At 48.1% G+C, this 19,061-nt stretch overlaps 1 protein-coding gene across 1 annotated transcript in view; it reads left to right on the forward strand.

Moving 5' to 3' along the window:
* Ptpra (protein tyrosine phosphatase receptor type A) overlaps window positions 1-18,610 on the forward strand; it is a 105,468-nt gene extending 86,858 nt beyond the window's left edge. Inside the window, exons 10-21 of the mRNA XM_052183628.1 lie at window positions 1,428-1,525; window positions 3,011-3,130; window positions 3,864-4,030; window positions 4,685-4,820; window positions 5,739-5,888; window positions 7,501-7,594; window positions 7,853-7,929; window positions 8,378-8,512; window positions 12,594-12,719; window positions 12,800-12,951; window positions 16,188-16,323; window positions 17,358-18,610. Of these exons, the coding sequence (XP_052039588.1) occupies window positions 1,428-1,525; window positions 3,011-3,130; window positions 3,864-4,030; window positions 4,685-4,820; window positions 5,739-5,888; window positions 7,501-7,594; window positions 7,853-7,929; window positions 8,378-8,512; window positions 12,594-12,719; window positions 12,800-12,951; window positions 16,188-16,323; window positions 17,358-17,432 (1,466 nt within the window). The 3' untranslated portion in view covers window positions 17,433-18,610. The remainder of the gene's footprint in view (window positions 1-1,427; window positions 1,526-3,010; window positions 3,131-3,863; window positions 4,031-4,684; window positions 4,821-5,738; window positions 5,889-7,500; window positions 7,595-7,852; window positions 7,930-8,377; window positions 8,513-12,593; window positions 12,720-12,799; window positions 12,952-16,187; window positions 16,324-17,357) is intronic.
* The last annotated feature ends 451 nt before the right edge of the window (window positions 18,611-19,061 follow it).

Raw genomic sequence — 19,061 nt, forward strand, 5'->3', positions numbered from 1 at the left:
GCCAGAGTAGCAGGAGAGACAGAGGAGGGGGAGCTGGGGAGAGAGGCCCGTGAGCAGGATGGGGAGGGAGGGGGGGTCTGGGAGGCTAGAGATGTGCAGCAGACATGTGTGATGCTGAGGGAGGCTGCAGGCCAGCATGCGCTCTGGTACAAATAGGAACCACATGTGGCCATTTGTCCCTTCTGCCAATGATGCGGGAGATGGCCAGCCAGAGATACATAGTGAGACCCCATCTTAAAAAACAACAACAGCAGAAAGGGAAAGATTAGCATAGGGAAGAAGGAAAGCTATAGATATGCCAGAAAGGTTTGCAGGGCTCTAAGGAAGTGTGCTCTGCTCTGCAGGCCATGCTCAGTCTGGGCTTTGTCTCTGCTCTGGACTCTTCAGGCACCTCTGGTGGTCTCTCTCTCTTATCGACAATAAGCCCCCCAATCATGGATCTTTACTGTGCCCCTTGTATATAGGCCTCAGTTTCCCTGTGACGAGTTACAGATGATTGAGAGCCACCATGCAGGTGCTAGGAATTGACCCCAGGTCCTCTGGAAGAGCAGTGTTACATCCAAGGAGATTCCAGTTCCTCAAATTCCAAAGGGCCATCCAAATATCAAAAATAGGGTTCAACCTGGGCTGTAGGGGGATTTCTGGCTGTCAGATAAAGGCAGCATTCCTCGGGGAGTCATCTCCCTCACCACTGGCAGAAGGGACAATGGCCACCTTGTGGTACCTGTTAGTGTAACAAAGCATGCTGGCCCACAGGCTCCCTCAGCATCACATGTACCTGCTGCACAATTCAAAGTCCAGGCTAGCATCCCAGCCCTTCTCTCCTCTGCCCCCACCTCAACTCCTCCAGCTCATAGGCCTCCCTCCCCAGCTACTCCCTCTCCCTCTCAGCATTTCTCCTCCCTCTCCCTGTCCCTCTCCCTATCCTTCTCCTTCTCCCTCTCCCTCTCCCCCCCCCCCCCCCCACCTCATTCATAGTACAGAGCCTGGCTTTCTTTAGGAACTTCTTACAGCTTTCTGAGAAGAGCTGTAAGTAAATTTAAACTCCAGGCTGAACAGTTCTCTCAACCTCTCTGGGGTTGATAACCTTTACTCCAGAGTGTAATAGGACAGAGTAAATGTCAGAGTTAGCCGCTGGCTTATTGTCTGGACTGTGGTCAGTAATCAGTCATGACTTCTAAACCTTTACCCTTAAAGAACCATTGTGTTCTTTCCTACTCAGAAGCCTCCTGTCCACAGTCCTAATGAAGTGTCTGGTACACATGTGGTAGAGGCATGGGAAACATTCAGTTGGCAGGTGGATGGATGGATAATAAGGTGGATATTCCCCTCAAGATATGTAGGCACAAAACTTCAAAAATCGGGACTAAGTAGTCTCAGATTCCTAGAATTATTCCCCTTTTCAATCCTCACTTCGGCTGCTTTAGGACCAAAAGAAGAAACAGTGAATGATTTCTGGAGAATGATATGGGAACAAAACACAGCTACCATTGTCATGGTGACCAACCTGAAGGAGAGAAAGGAGGTAAGCTGAAAATTTAGAAGCAAATCCCAATGTGGGTGGGTCTGGTAGATGGACGGTCTGCTCTGCTGGAGCTCGACGCCTGAGCCTAGCTGCCTTCTTTCTTTGGTTACTGTACTATTAGATTATCCAGGCAAGCTAATGTGTCTCTTCCTGTGCCTGGAAACTTCAGCCGAATCTCAGGACAAGGACTAGAGGTGTCCATGGCACGCTGTCATGTCTGGAAGTAAAATAACTCATTTTCATTCCAAAGTAACCGAGAAGGGAGAAGTGGGACATTAGCTAGAAAGACAGAGGCTTTCCCCTTAGCATCTCTGGTCCCTCCTGAGTTTCCTGCAGCACCTCCTAAAGCTTTTGGTATACCTTCAGGTCCTATGGGCAGCTTCTGTGTGTGTGTGTGTGTGTGTGTGTGTGTGTGTGTGTGTGTGTATGTGAATTTCATATCATGCTTGTTGCTTGAGTTCTACATGGGCAACTTCTGTGTGTGTGTGTGTGTGTGTGTGTGTGTGTGAATTTCATATGCTTGTTGCTTGAGTTCTACATGGGCAACTTCTGTGTGTGTGTGTGTGTGTGTGTGTGTGTGAATTTCATATCATGCTTGTTGCTTGAGTTCTACATCTGGATTTGCAGCAGCAAGAAGAGAGAAATGATGGGCCAGGCTAGGGCTTTTGAAACCTCAAAGCCCACCCCTAGTGGCACATTTCCACCACCAAGACCACAGCTGCCCCAGCAATGCCATATCTCATCCTTCTCAAATAATTCCACTCCTGGTGACTAAGCATTCAAATCCATGAGCCTGTGGGAGCCATTCTCATTCAGACCACTGCACTGAGTCATAGATCAGCCCCCTGACATGGATTCTCATTCAGACCACTGCACTGAGTCATAGACCAGCCCCCTGACATGGATCCTCATTCAGACCACTGCACTGAGTCATAGACCAGCCCCCTGACATGGATTCTCATTTATGGCTTTCTCAAGGATGGCCCTCTGTCACCGCGATCCAGCGATCCTTCGTGAATTGTTGAGTGTGTTGCTCAGCAGCTCCACAGTGCTTAGGAGGGAGTTGGGCTGGGCTTATGGTAGAGTGGTGCTCTAAGCTGACCAGGCAGGCCTGTTGAGTCACCAGGAAGAGCTTGGGTTGACAACAAGCCAGCAGTCTGTATGGGCACACTGCAGTAGCTCTGTCACAGTTTACAGCCAGCCCCTCCTCCACACAGGCTTGTGTCTACAGCCTGACCTGGGAGATTGGGTGGTGCAGATTTTGCTGGTAAAACAGTTTCCTGTTTGCCTTGAGCTGAGGGGTAGGAGTGGAAAAGATGGAGAGGTTTGTGAGTGAGGCTGGGTACAGCTGAAGAGAAAGCAAGTTACAGGAACTAAACCTTTAGCTGACAGAAGTGACAGGAGAGACGGGCTTTGTGGTTATTTCTCTCAGTCCCTTTACATCTGCAGTCTTGAGTGAGAGACATATGTCTGTTTTCATTGTAGTGTAAATGTGCCCAGTACTGGCCAGACCAAGGCTGCTGGACCTATGGGAATGTCCGTGTGTCTGTCGAGGATGTGACTGTTCTGGTGGACTACACAGTACGCAAATTCTGCATTCAGCAGGTACAGTCTTCTGTCTCCTATCCAGGCGTTTGTGTAGTATCTGCCGACCATTGAGAGTGGGAAGGTCTGGGTTGTCTCCTTCTTACTCAGGATGCCAGGAATTGTATAGTCTGTGTGAGTTCTGAAACCTGGAATCTGACCTCTGAGAACTTCTCTGTCAAAGCTAAATAAGCATTGTTTTTTATAGCTGAGAGGAAAAGGACCTGTTCAGGCAAAGTTTGATTGCCTTGAATATGCCAAGGCTGGTTTTCAGGAGGTAGGGCAGTCTTCTGGATGCAGTGTTCATCTCGTGAAAGATTTCTCACACCAAGGATATGCCAGGACTATTGTAAGCCTTCCAGAGTGATCATGGAGGCCTGAGCTGGAGTTGGGGATCGGCGTGCTATGGAAAGAGGATTTATCAAGGATCCGGAGCCCTGCTAGCTGTGGTGGTGCACACCTTTGATCCCAGCACTGGGAGGCATAGGCAGGAGGTTATCTAACTAGGAGACCAGCCTGTTGTACAGAGTGAGATCCTGTGCCCTGCATGTGTCTCCGATCCTGCTGTTTACCCTAAGAGTTCTTGGGCTCAGACCACTTAAGTTCTCTGAGTTTTGCCTGCATTTGTAGGCCAGGCATGGTAGCAGCTGCACAGTCTCCTCGTTGTTCTGATCACCTGACCTCTGTCACACATGTCTGTCCGACTGCTGCCTTCCTTGTTACCAGAACAAACACTTAACTCCTCACTTGACAGGTGGGCGACGTGACCAACAGGAAACCACAGCGCCTCATCACTCAGTTCCATTTCACCAGCTGGCCAGACTTTGGGGTGCCTTTCACCCCAATTGGCATGCTCAAGTTCCTCAAGAAGGTGAAAGCCTGTAACCCTCAGTATGCAGGGGCTATCGTGGTCCACTGCAGGTCAGTGTGGCCTGACCCTTGCCCACTTTCTGCCCTCTTAGCCAGGGCAAGGGATCAGCTCAGGGACCCTGACCAAGAAGGCTGGCACAGAAGAAATGCATAACTGGGACCCCAGGCAGTGACCAGGACTCCTCCAGCTCTAGTATGGGGTGGAGAACATGACCGGGGAAAGACGGGGAGTTAGGCCACTTACGCTGGCTCTAAAATAACTGTGAAGGAAGACTCGAGCCAAAGGCTATGTCTTACCTCTACAAGCAGTATTTGCAGTTATAGAATGTTTTCCCTGGCTCCCATTATTTTCAGTATATACCCCTGACAATGTATGGGGTAAAATCATCTGCTTTTGCTGTTATATTTATTGGAGTTAATGTACCTTTCTTCTTAGGAGGGTAGCCCTCCTAGGTTTGGAGTAGAGAGACCACACTTTGAAGCCAATTGACTGACTCAGTTCCCTTGCCATCTTGAGACCCTTAGATGTCAGGGTACCCAGGTCCTGATAACTAGAGACCATGAGCTCCTACCACAGTAGGATTGTTGATGCTAGCTTAGTGTCTTGTCCCACTGGAAATTCTATTTGTCTGCTGGAGATGCCTGAGCTGTGCACCCTCCCCTGCCTGCTCCTGCACACACTAACCCCATGCTCTCTGGCTACAGTGCAGGTGTAGGGCGCACTGGCACCTTTGTTGTCATCGATGCCATGCTGGACATGATGCATTCGGAGCGCAAAGTGGATGTATATGGGTTTGTGAGCCGGATCCGGGCCCAGCGCTGCCAGATGGTACAGACAGACGTGAGTGATCTGTGGGTGAGGCAAGGGAAGGGCTTTCTTTCTAATGCCAGGACATCTGCCTGCTCTGATGACTCCAGGTCATTGTGCATGGGCATCATGTAGTGTGTATACACATGCATGGAACACATGTGTTGGTCAGAGGACACATTACAAGTTAGTTCTCTCCTTCTACCATATATGTAAAGAAACTAAGCATGGGGGTTGGAGAGGTGGGTCAGTGGCTAAGAGCACTAGCTTTTCTTCCAGAATACCCAGGTTTAACTCCCAATATCCACATGGAAGCTAATAAATATCTGTAACTCCAATTCCAGGAGATTCAACACCCTCCTGTGGGCTGTGTAGGCACTATGCATGCACATAGTATTTAAACATACATGAGGCAAAGCACTCATACATGTAAAATAAATAAAAATCTTTTTAAAAAGGATTTTAAATAGCACATATAAGAGGTTTTAGCTCCATGGCTGGGGAAATAGAAAGACAGCTGTGGTTTCCATTGGACCTTGAGGGTAAGGGAATAGTGGTTACTGAATGCAAGCAAGACAGGGCCTGCAGTCAAGTCCACGGGCAATAGTGAGACTCTGGGCACATCACAGATGGGAGGTGGGGGTGGGGGGAGCTCCAGGCTGAAGTCTGCCTTGCAGACCTTGCAGGCTTTCACAGCCTTTGTGTATGTCTAGTATCCCACATACCCTCCAGACTGTGGAATCTGCCAGGCTAGGACAATTATCTCCCAACCCAACCTCCCCCAGGGGACCTCATGCATTTTAAGTCTTGCTTCACTGTACTGGGATAGTATGAACGACAAGTTTATCCCTGCTAAAATCAGAGGAAAAGTACCCTGAGGGACGCTGGCGCTGGCAGTGACCTGGTGCCGGACCATCAGTGACGGAGACCTCTGTGTGATGCACATTGCAGATGCAGTACGTCTTCATCTACCAGGCGCTCCTGGAGCATTACCTGTACGGGGACACAGAGCTGGAAGTGACTGCTCTAGAAACCCACCTGCAAAAAATTTATAACAAGATCCCAGGGACCAGCAACAACGGGCTAGAAGAGGAGTTCAAGGTGAGTCGAAGCTGGACAGTCTCCAAACAGAAGGGACCACACAGTCTGGAACAAAACAGACCTAGGAAAAATGCTAATTCTATGTGTGCCATGGCTGGTGGTAGCTGAGTGTGTCCTGCATGGTAAAGTCACTTGAATTGTCTATAAGGAAAATGAATAGAAAACAGTATTTCCTTAAGCCTCTCAGCACCCCTAGATTATTATAATGTACAGCAGTGTAAAGGCCAGATAAAAAGTCTTTTCTTTGCAGGCCATGCAGTATTCCAACTACTTAATACTGCCATTGTAACACAAAGGCACCCAGAAACAACTGAACAAATGACTTAGGCTGTTATTTCCAGGTAATAGGCAATGTTTGGCCCATGAACCCTAGGCTGCCGACCACTACTGATGCTTTTAGACAGTGACGTAGCACTTAGGGCCTGTGACTAGGGTTTAACTGAGTGGTGGAATGGATGCACGGCATGTGGTGGTGGAGTCAATCCCCAGCAGCCCTCCGCCCCGAAAGAGTAAGTAAATAAAAGCCATGTCACTCTCTCATCGAGAAGTCCTCCTGGCACCAAGCATGGTAGTTCACTCCTTTAATCCCAGCATAGACAGGAGGATCTCTGAATTTGAGGCCAGCAAGCTCCACAGCAGCCACAACTACATAGAGAGACCCTGTCTCAAAACAACCAACCAAACAAGGAGAAATGAAGTTCTCAAGCCAAAGCTGGCCCAGGGCTGCAGGCCAACAATTACAGCTATGTGGGGGTCAGGCAAGGGGGTCGCAAGATTACCTCAAAATCTAAGGAAAGGAATCAAGCCGTGTGTGCTGGCACACACCTTTATCCCAGCACTTGGGAGGCAGAGGCAGGCAGATTACTATGAATCTAAGGCCAGCCTGGTCTACACAGTGAGTTCCAGAACAGGGTGGGCTATGCAGAGAGACCCTGTCTAAAACGACAAGGCTGTGTGGTGAGTGTGGTAGTAAATGGGTTGCAGAGAGCCAGTCACCTTAAAGCCCCCTTACCACACTGTAACGTACTCTTGATTCGCTGGGATCTGCAGAAGCTTGGCAGTTCAAGTTTGGGTGTCCAGCACCCATGTGAGAACTGCACGATAGGGTGTGCCCGTAGCCCCACTACTGGGGAAACAGAGGGGAGGGGGCAGACACTGGCCAAGCAGCCAGCGCACTGCAACAGCAAGCTCCCGGTCGGTCCCATGAGAGGACCCTGTCTCAGAAAGGACGGTGGAGAGTGCAGGTCACCCAGCCTCAGTCTCTGGGCTCCACATGCACACAGTAAAGAACACAGCCATGCAGGCAAGGAAGTGACCTCAGAACCAGGAAGGAAGAATATAATGGGAATATTTTTCTACATGGCAGAAAAGTGGCCCAGAAAATTCAGGGTCAGAGGACTCTCGGGAGGTACCCAGGAGCCTGGAAGGTGCTGTTTCTCAAACATTCTTTTCACTTCTTACTAAACTTAAAGGCAGAAAAATGACATCTGGAGACTGAGCACTGTAGGGAGGAAGCAGTGCAGTCAGGGCCTGGAGGTGTGGTCTCAGAGACCAGCAGGAGTCTCTCTGGTTCTTCACTAGGAGCAATAGTCGCTCTTCTTTCTTTATTCAGAAATTAACTTCAATCAAAATCCAGAATGACAAGATGCGCACAGGAAACCTTCCAGCCAACATGAAGAAGAACCGGGTTTTACAGATCATTCCATGTAAGTGTCCTCCCCTCTCCTTCCCCTCCCCCTCCAGGCTCCTAATTCCCTCCACACTCCAGCTTCTAAGGCATTGTGGTTGGCCAAACTCAAAAGTCACAGCATTGCCTCTTGTTTCTCTCAGTTCTCTGGTGGTTTCAGGGAATAAAAAAACATAAAAGCCAAAGGAACTTTACTGTCTTTGCCCCGCTGACTTACCCGCTTGATGAGGGGAGTGAATGCTGGTGAGCTGCAAGCCATTCCTTGTCCTCCTTGCAGATGAATTTAACAGAGTGATCATTCCAGTCAAACGAGGCGAAGAGAACACGGACTACGTGAACGCATCCTTCATTGATGTAAGTGGTGGTTATGGCCCATGAGTGTCCATGGGACTTCCAAGCCTCCCTCCCATGCCTGCCTGAGAAGAACGCCTATGAGTCAAACAACACTCCTGAGTTCATTGCCGCTGCCCACCCTGAGCACTAGGCCTGTCTAGCCACAAAGAATACAGTGTAAAGAGACATGCTACATATTTCTAGACGAGAACCTCACAACATAATCATACCCAAGACCCTAAAGCTGATCTAATCTTTCCTGTTTCTACTCCTCCACCTACCTCCGTGCCCCCCCTCCCTTCCCCTGGTATGAGCCTTCGTCAAAAGAGAGCTCTTTGTGGAATGTGTCTACCTCTGAGCGGTGCCTGTGGCTTCAAAGGGCTCGACTTCCTCCATTCCAGATAAGCCTGTCTTTTACACTCGCTTCTTGTTGACAAAACCACCTCTGTGATTAACCTGATCCTTACAGGGCTACCGGCAGAAAGACTCCTACATTGCCAGCCAGGGTCCTCTCCTCCACACAATTGAGGATTTCTGGCGGATGATCTGGGAGTGGAAGTCCTGTTCCATCGTAATGCTGACAGAACTGGAAGAGAGAGGCCAGGTGAGCTCAAGAAGATGCTGGGCTCTGAGAAACAGGTTGGGGGCAGCCGTAAGGGGTGCTGAGTCTTCGATGCTGCCTGGCCTGTCAGCAGCCAGCTGGTATCTGAGTTGTCTTCACTTTCCTCCTGAGCCTCCAGGCAATTCCAGACGCCTACCACCATTTCACTCCTGTACCGGCCCTCAGACTAGCCTCGCACGACACCCTCTTCATCCTACCTCCCTATGAGGCAAAGCCAGTGAGAAGTTGGATAGCCAGGCCAGGCCTTGAAGTAGAAGCATCTCAATGTCCTTAAGAAATGGGCACCTTTTATAATTACTATACAAAAGCAAACAGTGAAATTTAAGAAATATAAAGTAAAAGAAAACCAAACTTTAAAAAACAAAAGAATTTGAGCCCAGGTATGGAGGTACACATCTTTAATCCCAGCTCAATGGAGGCAGAGACAGCAGGATTTGTATGAGATTGTGGCCCCTGGTCTATACTAGGCCAGCCAAGGCTGCACTGTGAGACCCTGTCTCCAAGGGAAGAAAATCATTAGCAAGAGGCTTTCTCAGAACCAGAGATATGAAGAAAATGGCCCCATTGCTGGGCCAGCAGCTTCCTAGCCCATATTTATGGTCACTCTTTTTTTTTTTTTTTTAAGGAAAAAAAAAGACTTAAAGCCAATTTAAAAGTAGAGTTGTCTGGGGTTTAACTCTGCAGAGACCTCAGAAATGCCCCAGATCAGTTCCTCAGCATAGAAAATTGCTCCTCACTCTCTGTTCCTGATAGTGTAGCCTCAACAGGGCACTCCCAATTTCAGGGTATCATAATCTATCCCTTCTTTCAGGCTGTGTTTCCATAGTTCTGATTTTTTGAAGCCTCTTTGTATTAAGTCTGTGCGCTGTCGTAAGTAGGTGACTCACTGTCCCTGGAACATCCTTCAGCAAGGTTCAGAACCAGTACAGGAGGCTGGAGAAGCTAGTGTGGCCTGGTAACAGTTGCTTCTATGCTGTAGAGAAGAGTTAGGGTATTACACCTAAGATCCTTGGAGATGCTTGAGAGATGGCTCAGTGGTTAACGCTTGATGCAGTCACGGAGACCAGCTTTGAATCCCAACACCAAGTAATAAGCCAGGTATTCTGCAGTCCTATAACCCTGCCTCCAGTGGGCAGAGACAGGATTTCTGGGCCTTTCTAGTGTCCATCCTCACTGAGAAAATGAAAGCCTGGGTTCAGGGAGAGACCTTACCTCAGAATAAGTGAAGATTAAAATGACATGCAGTGCCCTTCCTCACACCTCCTCCTGTGCACATTGACACACTCGCACACATGTACACATGGACAAAACACCAGTTAATTAAACTATTTTTGCCTTTGGTGAGGCTTATCTGTATATTTCTTAAAAGCTTTCTGGGGTGAAACGATTCAGTAGGTGAGGATGCTGTTCTCTGACTTCCATATGAACCCCATGGCACATTCGTATCCACACGCAACAAATGAATAAGTATTCTTTTATAAACAGACCTCTTAACCCTGGCCAGAGGCACAAGCCTATGCTCCCAGCATTTAGGAAGCTAAAGGGTCATCTCTCATCCACTCAGCTCTGAGCCCAGCTAAATAAGGAAGTGCGCCGTTAGCCCATTTGCTCACATCCCAGGTCTCAAGTTCATGGCCCCAGCGTGCAGCCTGGGAGTCTGTGGCTGAGCCCCGGTAGGTTCTGAACACTTGAGACAGTTTGAGCATTCTCTTTGACATGATGAGATTTAGTCACGTGGACAGTAGTGACACTCCCGTGCGGCCATCATCTCAGGGCCTCACCAGGGAGCCTGACACCACTCTGTCTATGTCCTGCCCAAATTCTAGTTCTTCATGTAGCAGCTGAATGGTACCTTTTTGAAAAATATAAATGTAACTCTGTCACTCCTTGTTGTAAAATCCTGTTTGAGTTTGTGGAGATCTCAATAAAAATTACCCATACATGTAAATATTAGGAATATTTAGTGCGACAGCTAGTTCCCAAACTTGTTCAGCCCTTTCTCCTCATCTCATCTTATTCATTTATTTGTTTATATACAGACAGGATCTCATGTATCTCAGGATGGCCTCAAATCCACTGTGTAGCAAGGCTAACCTTGAACCTTTGATCCTCGTGTCCCCGCCACTCTTGAGTGCTGGGATCACAAGTGTACACCACTGTGCCTCATCTTTTCTATGTTGGGGAACAAACCTAGGACTTTGAACGTGCTCAATAACTTAGCTACAGCCCCAGCCCTGTTTGTTTCTGAAATTCTTATGCTATTTCCCAGGCTGATTTTTAAATAAGCATCTTTTAACAGAGGTGGTGGCATATGCCTTTATTCCCTGTGCTCCAGACGCAGAGGCAGGAGGATCTCTGCTGAGTTCAAGACCAATCAGACCCACATAGTGAGTTCCAGGGCAGTCAGAACTATGTAGACATTGTGAGACCCTGTCTCTGTGAGGGGAAGGAAGGGAGAGAGGGATGGGGGAGGGGGATAGAGAAGAACAGAGTAGTGAAGACCCTTGTGCCTCACCATCCTGAACCCTGGGGTTGTGGGTATGTGCACCACCCCTGCCTTGTCTGTCACACCCTTCCTTCACCCTACTTACTCTCCGTATTCTCAGAGCCTTCTACAAACTGGACAGCGATGGTCTCTAGAATCAGTTACAGCCTCTGTCTTGAGGCTGATGAGGGGAGTCTCATCTTCTTCGCGGCCTTGTCTTCTCCATGGGCCTAATCACCGACTTCGCCCTCGCACCTCATTCCCAGCAGGCTCCCGAGGCATTTGTGGCCTGGGCCTTCCCACTACCTACACTCCTTAGACTCACACTTTGTCCCCTAAAAAGATTCTTGTCTCTTAAGTGGCAGCAGCCCAGTAGATCCCTGATCTGAAGCTGTCCTTTGCCTTTTGTCAGCTCCACAGCCACTCAAACACTGGTGCTGCTGTAACAGCTGTCGCCACCACGCTCCCCTGCCAAGAGGCCACCTGCATGTACTATCACTCTAACATTCTCTCTCTCAGAGTTTGGCTTTGTTTTGTTTTGTTTATAACTCCAAACTACATTGATTTTTGTTGTTGAGCCCACACGAAGAACTAAATTCAATGAAGTATCCTGTTACCTTCACATACTAAGGAATTCCTAAGTAAAGATAACCCCTGACATCAGTCTCACAACTGTAATGATCTATCCATTGTGTCTCCATGCCATCCATTAAATCCCAGCTCTGTACGTGGCCAGATGTATATCATGCCTTACACACTTTACACACCTCCCTCAGTAGCTTTTTCACCTTCGGTCATACCTTTCACCTAGCATGAGTCTGCAGCCCAGGTTCAGTCGGGACCAAAGAAACCACCTTAACCCACTGTTCCCATCAGCCAGCTACAGGGGCTCCATTTTTGCTGTTTCCATCCTCCTTGCCCACCCCAGCTTGGAGGGCATCTTTATCTTCTGCCTCCTCCCCTGTGAGTAACTGATTTTATGACCTAAGGCAGCAGCCTTAAGACCAAGGTGTGGTCTTTAGTACCTATTTATTAGTTTGATGGTCTGTCAGTTGGGTGGGTGTTTTGAGACAGACCTTACTTTGTAACTCAAGCTCATCTTGAACTCACAGTCCTCTTTGCCTCTGCTTTCCTGGTGCTGGGGTTACAGTCATGAGCCACCATACCTGGCCCTCGATATGTCGTTCTCTTATAATGTCTGATGGTAGTCTTGTTCTACCCACTAGCAAGGATAGAAATGCCCAAGTTAGCAACCTTTGAGTGTCCCTTTAACTGTTTACAAATTAAAAGACAAAGAAAACACTGTGGGCCCAGCGTTGTGGTACACACCTTTAATCTCAGCACTTGGGAGGCAGAAGGGTAGATTTCTGTGAGTTTCAAGGCCAACCTGAGGTGGTTAGTGAAATTTCAGGCACACAGATGGTACACATACATACATGAAAGCAAAAGTCATACATAAATGCATGTGAATATAAGTGTCAGAAGAATAGGTCTCCACTGCGAGGAGCACAACTGCTGCTCTACCACACACAGACTCTAGCTCCTGACCTCACACACCTCTCCCTCTTGTTCCTACAGGAGAAGTGTGCCCAGTACTGGCCATCTGATGGCCTGGTGTCCTATGGAGACATCACAGTTGAGCTGAAGAAGGAGGAGGAATGTGAGAGCTATACTGTCAGAGACCTCCTGGTCACCAACACCAGGGTGAGATGGGTACCAGATGGGGTGGCCCCTATGGGAAGAGCAGGTCTTCCACTGCATCCCTGACCACCCTTCTTCCAAAGGAGAACAAGAGTCGGCAGATCCGGCAGTTCCACTTCCACGGCTGGCCTGAGGTGGGCATCCCCAGCGACGGGAAGGGCATGATCAACATCATCGCAGCAGTGCAGAAGCAGCAGCAGCAGTCGGGAAACCACCCCATCACCGTGCACTGCAGGTACCACTGGCCGTGCCCTCGGGAGGGGCCGGGAGAAGGGGGTGAGTAACGGGGAGTGTCGGTCAGACCACAAGGACAGACTCAGAGACTCTGCTGAGCACCACGGTGCTGGATGATCAGAGGGGACGCTAGAGTTTGAGTTGTGCAGCGTGTGCTGAGGAAGTGGGGGCAGTCACATCTTGAGAAGAGCATGGGACCGCGACGGGAGCAGCGAGGGAGGCCACCGCTAGAGAGACCGGTTAGGTAGTATGGCATGGTCTCAAAGAGAAGAGAGTATTTTAAAAATGATTTGATGGGGAGGGGGAAATCAATGAGACTAAGAATAGAATTAAAAGAAGAAAAGACAAGAATGCTCTCTGGGTTTCAGCCCAAATTAGTAGTAACAATGATATGAGCAACAGAAGAGCAGTGGAAAGAAGCCCTGTTCTGGGAGCAAGTGACTCTTATTTGAGCTGGCACTTTAGAAGGAAAATAATGGTAGGTGGAGGATGTTGTAGCACACTTGGCTAGCATGCTCGAGGCCCCAAGTGGAATCCCTAACACCCCCAGGAAAAAAAATTTATCCTGATGTATGTCCTTAATATTTAAGTCTCACAAAGCATGGTGGTGCACACAGCTAGTCCCAGGACACAGAAAGCATAAGTAGGTAGATCTTTTAAATTCAGGACCAGCCTGGTCTATAGAGTGAGTTTCAGGCTAGCCATGGCTACATTGTAAGTCCCTGTTTAAAAGGGAAATTATATATATGTAGTCTCTCAAAAGATTCACCCCTAGGGCTGAGGATGTGACTTTGTGAACACATCACATAAGAGCAAGCATGTCAGCACATGGCTTGTAATCCCAACACTTGGGAGATGGAACACTGGAGGATCAGAAGTTCAAGGTTATTCTCAACTATATAGCAAAACAATAAAAAATACAGCAGTACTAACTTTCAAGTTTTTCTCCTCCCATTTCAATTACACTGTGAATGTGAGTACATATGGCGTGTGTGTGTGTGTGTGTGTGTGTGTGTGTGTGTGTGTGTGTGTGTGTGTGTTTTCATGCTCAAGTGTGCTTGTGTATCCTGACACTCCATTATGGTCCCACACACATCAGGACTACCTGTGGCCTCAGGATGGCTGAAGACAAAGGCTTTTCACACTGGACACAAGTCCCCATCTCCATGTCATGCTTTAACAGATTCTCTGGTGATTTCCATCTTCATGAACTGCCCTGTCTCTGTGTCTGTGCTGATTCTACTCTATCTGTAGCCCAGTCTTCCCCCCCCCCCCCAGTTCAGTAGACGGTGTCTTGAGGTAGCCCATTTACGCCTTTGCTGGTGATATCCACTGCAGAGTCTTGGTCTCCAGTTCAAACGCTCCCTTAAAGTCCATGTTGCTCTCTGGCTTCCGTGTATCTAGTACTCAGCATTTCACAGATGAGTACTCATCTGTGTAGCATCAGTACAGTGCAGAAGCAGCTGTACTGATGCTTAATCTGATGCTTAATCTGATGCTTAATCTGATGCTTAAGATTCAAATCATAACTCATGTTCTTTCTTCCAAATCCTTAAATCCATGACCTTTCCACCCCTGATTACCTCTCTTATTGTCTTATTTTTTTGGTAAGGGTGTTTTGTCTACATTTATGTCTGTGCACCAAGTGTATGTCTGGTGCCCAAGGAGGCCAGAAAAGGCATTGGATCCCCGGACCTGGAGTTACAGGTGGCTGTGAGCTGCCATGTGGGTGCTGGGAATGAAACCCGGGTCCTCTGCAAGAGCACTCTGTGCTCACAACCACCAAGCCACGTCTCCAGACCTCTCTTTTTGGTTTTAGTTTTATGTTTGAGACACAGGCTGGCCTCAAACTTACAGAAATCCACCTACCTCTGCCTCTCAAAGTGCTTGGATTAAAAGTATATGACACCTCTTCTGGGTGTCACTTAGCTCTTAAGAGTTAAGGCTTAACTTATAAGAAGCCTGAGAACTCTTCTGTTTTCTCATTCTCCACATCTGAGCCACCAGTAAGTCCTGTTCTACCCACCCTGTCTTCTCAGAACCCAGATATTACTACCTCCCCGACAGCTCCTAAGTCAAAGCTACCTTCCCTCCCATACTGGCTTTCCTGCTCTCCCCCCCCCACCCCCAATTATTAGCACATCAACCTTAAAATCTTCTAAAAGAAGTCTGACTTTGGGTCAGAGAGATGGTTCCGTTGGTAAAAGCACTTGCCACACAAGCCTAACAGCACGATTTTTATCCCCAGAACCCACATAAAAAGCCAGATGTGGAAGCCAGCACTATAGTGCCAGCCCTCCACCAGTGAGAAGGGAGGCTGAGTCAGGAGAGGGGGCCAGAAGCTCTCGGGCCAGCTGTCGTGGTGTTCACTATGTAGTGGCAAAAACTAAGAGTCTGCCTCGACAACCAACCTCCAGAGGTTGTCTCCTAACTCCCAGGTGTACACTATGGCTTGTGCATGCCGCACATCTTGCAGCCTGTGTGTGCGCACAAACAAGGGCACAGTATGATGTGAGGTCTCCTTGCCAGGCCAGTGAGCTAAGTGTGCCCAGCACTCTCCTGGACTCTGACCTCATACCTACCGTTCTCCCTTTCCTCATGTACCAAGTCCACGTACATACTTTGTCCCTCTCACCCCTTAGAGGTTTGTTTTCAGATAGGCAGCCACTTTGGTGTCTGTGCATACAACATCTCTTCATCTCTTCAGAGAGCCTTTCTTGAGCATCCTGCATGGAAGGCTGTTCCTCCTTTTTTTTTTTTTTTTCATATCTTATTGTCTGCTGAGTTCACAGCCTCTGCCATAGAACAGATACTCAGTGTCTCCTAAGGGAATCAACTGGTAATAGTAGTCAAAATGGATCATATCAAGATGGAAGTTTAGATTCCTTAGAAAGAATGGAAAGGAATCAGCAAAACATCAGCGCAAAAAGTTTGAGTCAGAGCTGGTGGAGATGTACACAGCAAGGAATCAAGCTGTCAGGGTGTGTAAAAGTTGTCACAGTGGTCTCATGAGCACATCCTCAGTGCACACAGGAAGGGCAGCAGGAATCCATCACCTCTCCAGAGATTCTCTCTTGCTAAGGTCCCAGCTAGGAGGCAGAGGTGAGCATGGCTGTCCTGTTCCACTGATACCTTCCCAGAGGCAGCCTCAGCCTGTCCCTCCTCAGCATACTCACCGCTCAGGATAGACAGCTCCAGGCAGCAGGCGTAGTACTAAGTGTATGTGCTCTGTTTCAGTGCTGGGGCAGGACGGACGGGGACCTTTTGTGCCTTGAGCACAGTCCTGGAGCGTGTGAAAGCAGAAGGAATTCTGGATGTCTTCCAAACCGTCAAGAGCCTGCGGCTGCAGAGGCCACACATGGTCCAGACACTGGTATGCTACACGTCTTCATCTGTGTCCGTACACTATAGCTCTTCCCTGTCAGGAGCAAGGCTTCAGGGAGCTCTGCATACTCAAAAGACAGGAAGTCTCTTGAGAAACAGGGTCAGAGTGGGAACACAGCCTGGTACCAGAAGAAATAGAAGAGATTAGAAAGAAATCCCTGGGATCTGGGGAGATAGTTCAGTGGGTAATAGCACTTGCTCTGAACGCATGAAAACTTGAGTTCAAACCCCCAATACCTATATACAAAACTAGGTGGGCTGTATGCACCTGTAACCCCAATATTGAGGGCATGGGCAGATCCCAAGAGCTCCCTGAACAGCCAGCCTCGCTGAAACAGCCGTCTTCTGGTTCAGTGAGAGACCCTCTCTCCAGGGAATGGGATAGAGAGCAATTGAAAAGACTTCCTACATCTCCAAAGATCACCTACCACATCACACACATGCGCTCGACTCTGGGTTCTGTCAGTAGTGAACAGAAGTGCCTGCCTTTGTTTTGCTTGGCTTCCCGTTCAGAAGTCTGTATATCCGCAAAAGTTTTCCCAAATCTTGTTAAGCTAGAAAGGTTTGAGGGGAAACGTGAGTTTTAGGAGATTTGAGGGGAGATAAAGCTTTGGATGTTGGGTTCATCTCAGCCTAGCAGCCTAGGCAAGTTGAGTACCACCCTCGATGCCATGTGTTCTGCCTGGCACACTTACATCTGACCTGTAGGACCTTGGATTACCCTCACATGTCTGGTCAGCTCTGCCTGTAGAAGATCTACTATAGTCCAAAAATATTCTTTTTTCTCTCCATTTTCCACTTTAAAAGCTGGGTTTGCTAAGCCAGCATGCTGGTGCTTACCTTTATTCCCAGCACTCAGGAGGCAGAAGTAGGCAGATTTCTGTGAGTTTAAAGACAGCCCGGTCTACATAGGGAGTTCCAGGCCAGCCAAGGATACATAGTGATATGTCTTTTTTAAAAGGGGGCGGGGGATTCAGCAGTCCCTTTGGTAACTGGTTTTCCCTGCCTCTGCCTGTCTTCCAGGAGCAGTATGAATTCTGCTACAAGGTGGTACAGGAGTACATTGATGCCTTTTCAGATTATGCCAACTTCAAGTGACATGTGACAAGGCCCACAGGAGAATTGCCTTTAATATTTTGTAATATTCCGTTTTGTTAATATACCCAAAATTGTATATATCTTATAACTGTTTTAGAAATGGCACATAGGCTTCTATTACCTATTAGGTGGAGATTTTGTATGTAAATGTGTTAGCACTGATAGTCCTTTTCCAGTGTTTTATTGGGGAATTAAATAGTGTGATATTTGGACTGATATAATGAAATCCTCAGCCTAGAAATTGGGCCAGATTAGTCTTTGCTTCAAATGTCTTTTCCTAAAGAAGATAAACATAAGACTCATTCCAGGTAGCTCAGTGCCAACTAAAGCAAAGCACAAAGTTCTCGGAGCTCTTGAGGAAATGGTTGTCTCACTGTCCCCAGGCCTCTTCCCCGCCCCGTCCTGTAAATATCCCTCCCCTCTCGGGTCCACCCTGTCTCCCACCAATATCAGCCACCCAGGCATGGGGAATAATGAGACCAGGGTGGCATCTCTGGCACCACACTCGGGGTCATCAGGTAATAAACACTCTTGATTCCCTGAGGAAATGTCAGTCCCTGTGTCTTGGGCAGAGCAGCCTTATGAAGAGGGCTCTCCTGGACTGTTCCTAGCCCTGCTGTTAGCCGATGTCTTTCTCCCAGCCGCCCACAGCTTTTCTCCCTAGGACAAACAGCAAGGGTCTCCCTGAGTTCCTCTACAGGAAGGGACACCAGAGGCAGAGGAGCTGCTGCGGGCTTGAGCCGGGGCCACTCTGGCCTCTCTAGTTTCTGTCCAGGATAAGCTTTAAAATTTCTTCAGGAGATGTATTTATTTCTGTGTGTTAAATGTGACCACATACATGCCACAGCACACTACGTTCAGGAGTAGGTCTCCCCTTTCAGCTTGTTTTTGAGGCGGGGTATATTAATTACTGTTCTGTTGCTGTGATAAAGTACCATGACCATGGCAACTTAGAGAAGAAAGTAAATTTGGGACGCACAGTTTCGGAGGGTGGGTCTATAGCCACCATGGTGGAGCACAGCAGCAGGCAGGCAGGCAGGCATGGTGCTGAAACAGTATCTTAGAGCTTACAGACAGACTGGGAATGACATGCGCTTTAGAAACTTCAGAGCTCAGCCCCAATGATACACTTCCTCCAAAAAATGGAGACCAAATACCCAAATATATGACCGGTAAGGAATAGTCTTCTTTTCTTCCTTCCTTCCTTCCTTCCTTCCTTCTTTCTTTTTTCCTTTCTTTCTTTGTTTTTATTTATTTATTTAATTAATTTTGGTTTTTCAAGACAAGGTTTGGGTGTCTTATTCTTTCTACTGCAGTGCTGTGCCATCTTTTAGTAGGAGTACTGGGGCTGGGATTATAGACACTAGCTAGAACCTAGGCCATATTTTAGAAGTATGACTATGCCACTACATCTGACATTTTAACTTTCTCTTTATTCTGTTTTGTTTCTTGAGACAGGGTCTCACTGTGTAGCATGGACTGACCTAGAACTCACTTTGTAGACCAGACTGGCCTTGAACTCACAGAGATCTGCCTGCCTCTTCTTCCAAGTGCTGTAATTGAAGGCATGCGCCACCTCTGCCTGTTTTTCCATTTTCTGATGCCAGTGTCGTGAGGGTGTAATCCTCA

The sequence above is a fragment of the Apodemus sylvaticus genome, chromosome 5, assembly GCF_947179515.1.
Source record: "Apodemus sylvaticus chromosome 5, mApoSyl1.1, whole genome shotgun sequence".
NCBI lineage: Eukaryota > Metazoa > Chordata > Mammalia > Rodentia > Muridae > Apodemus > Apodemus sylvaticus.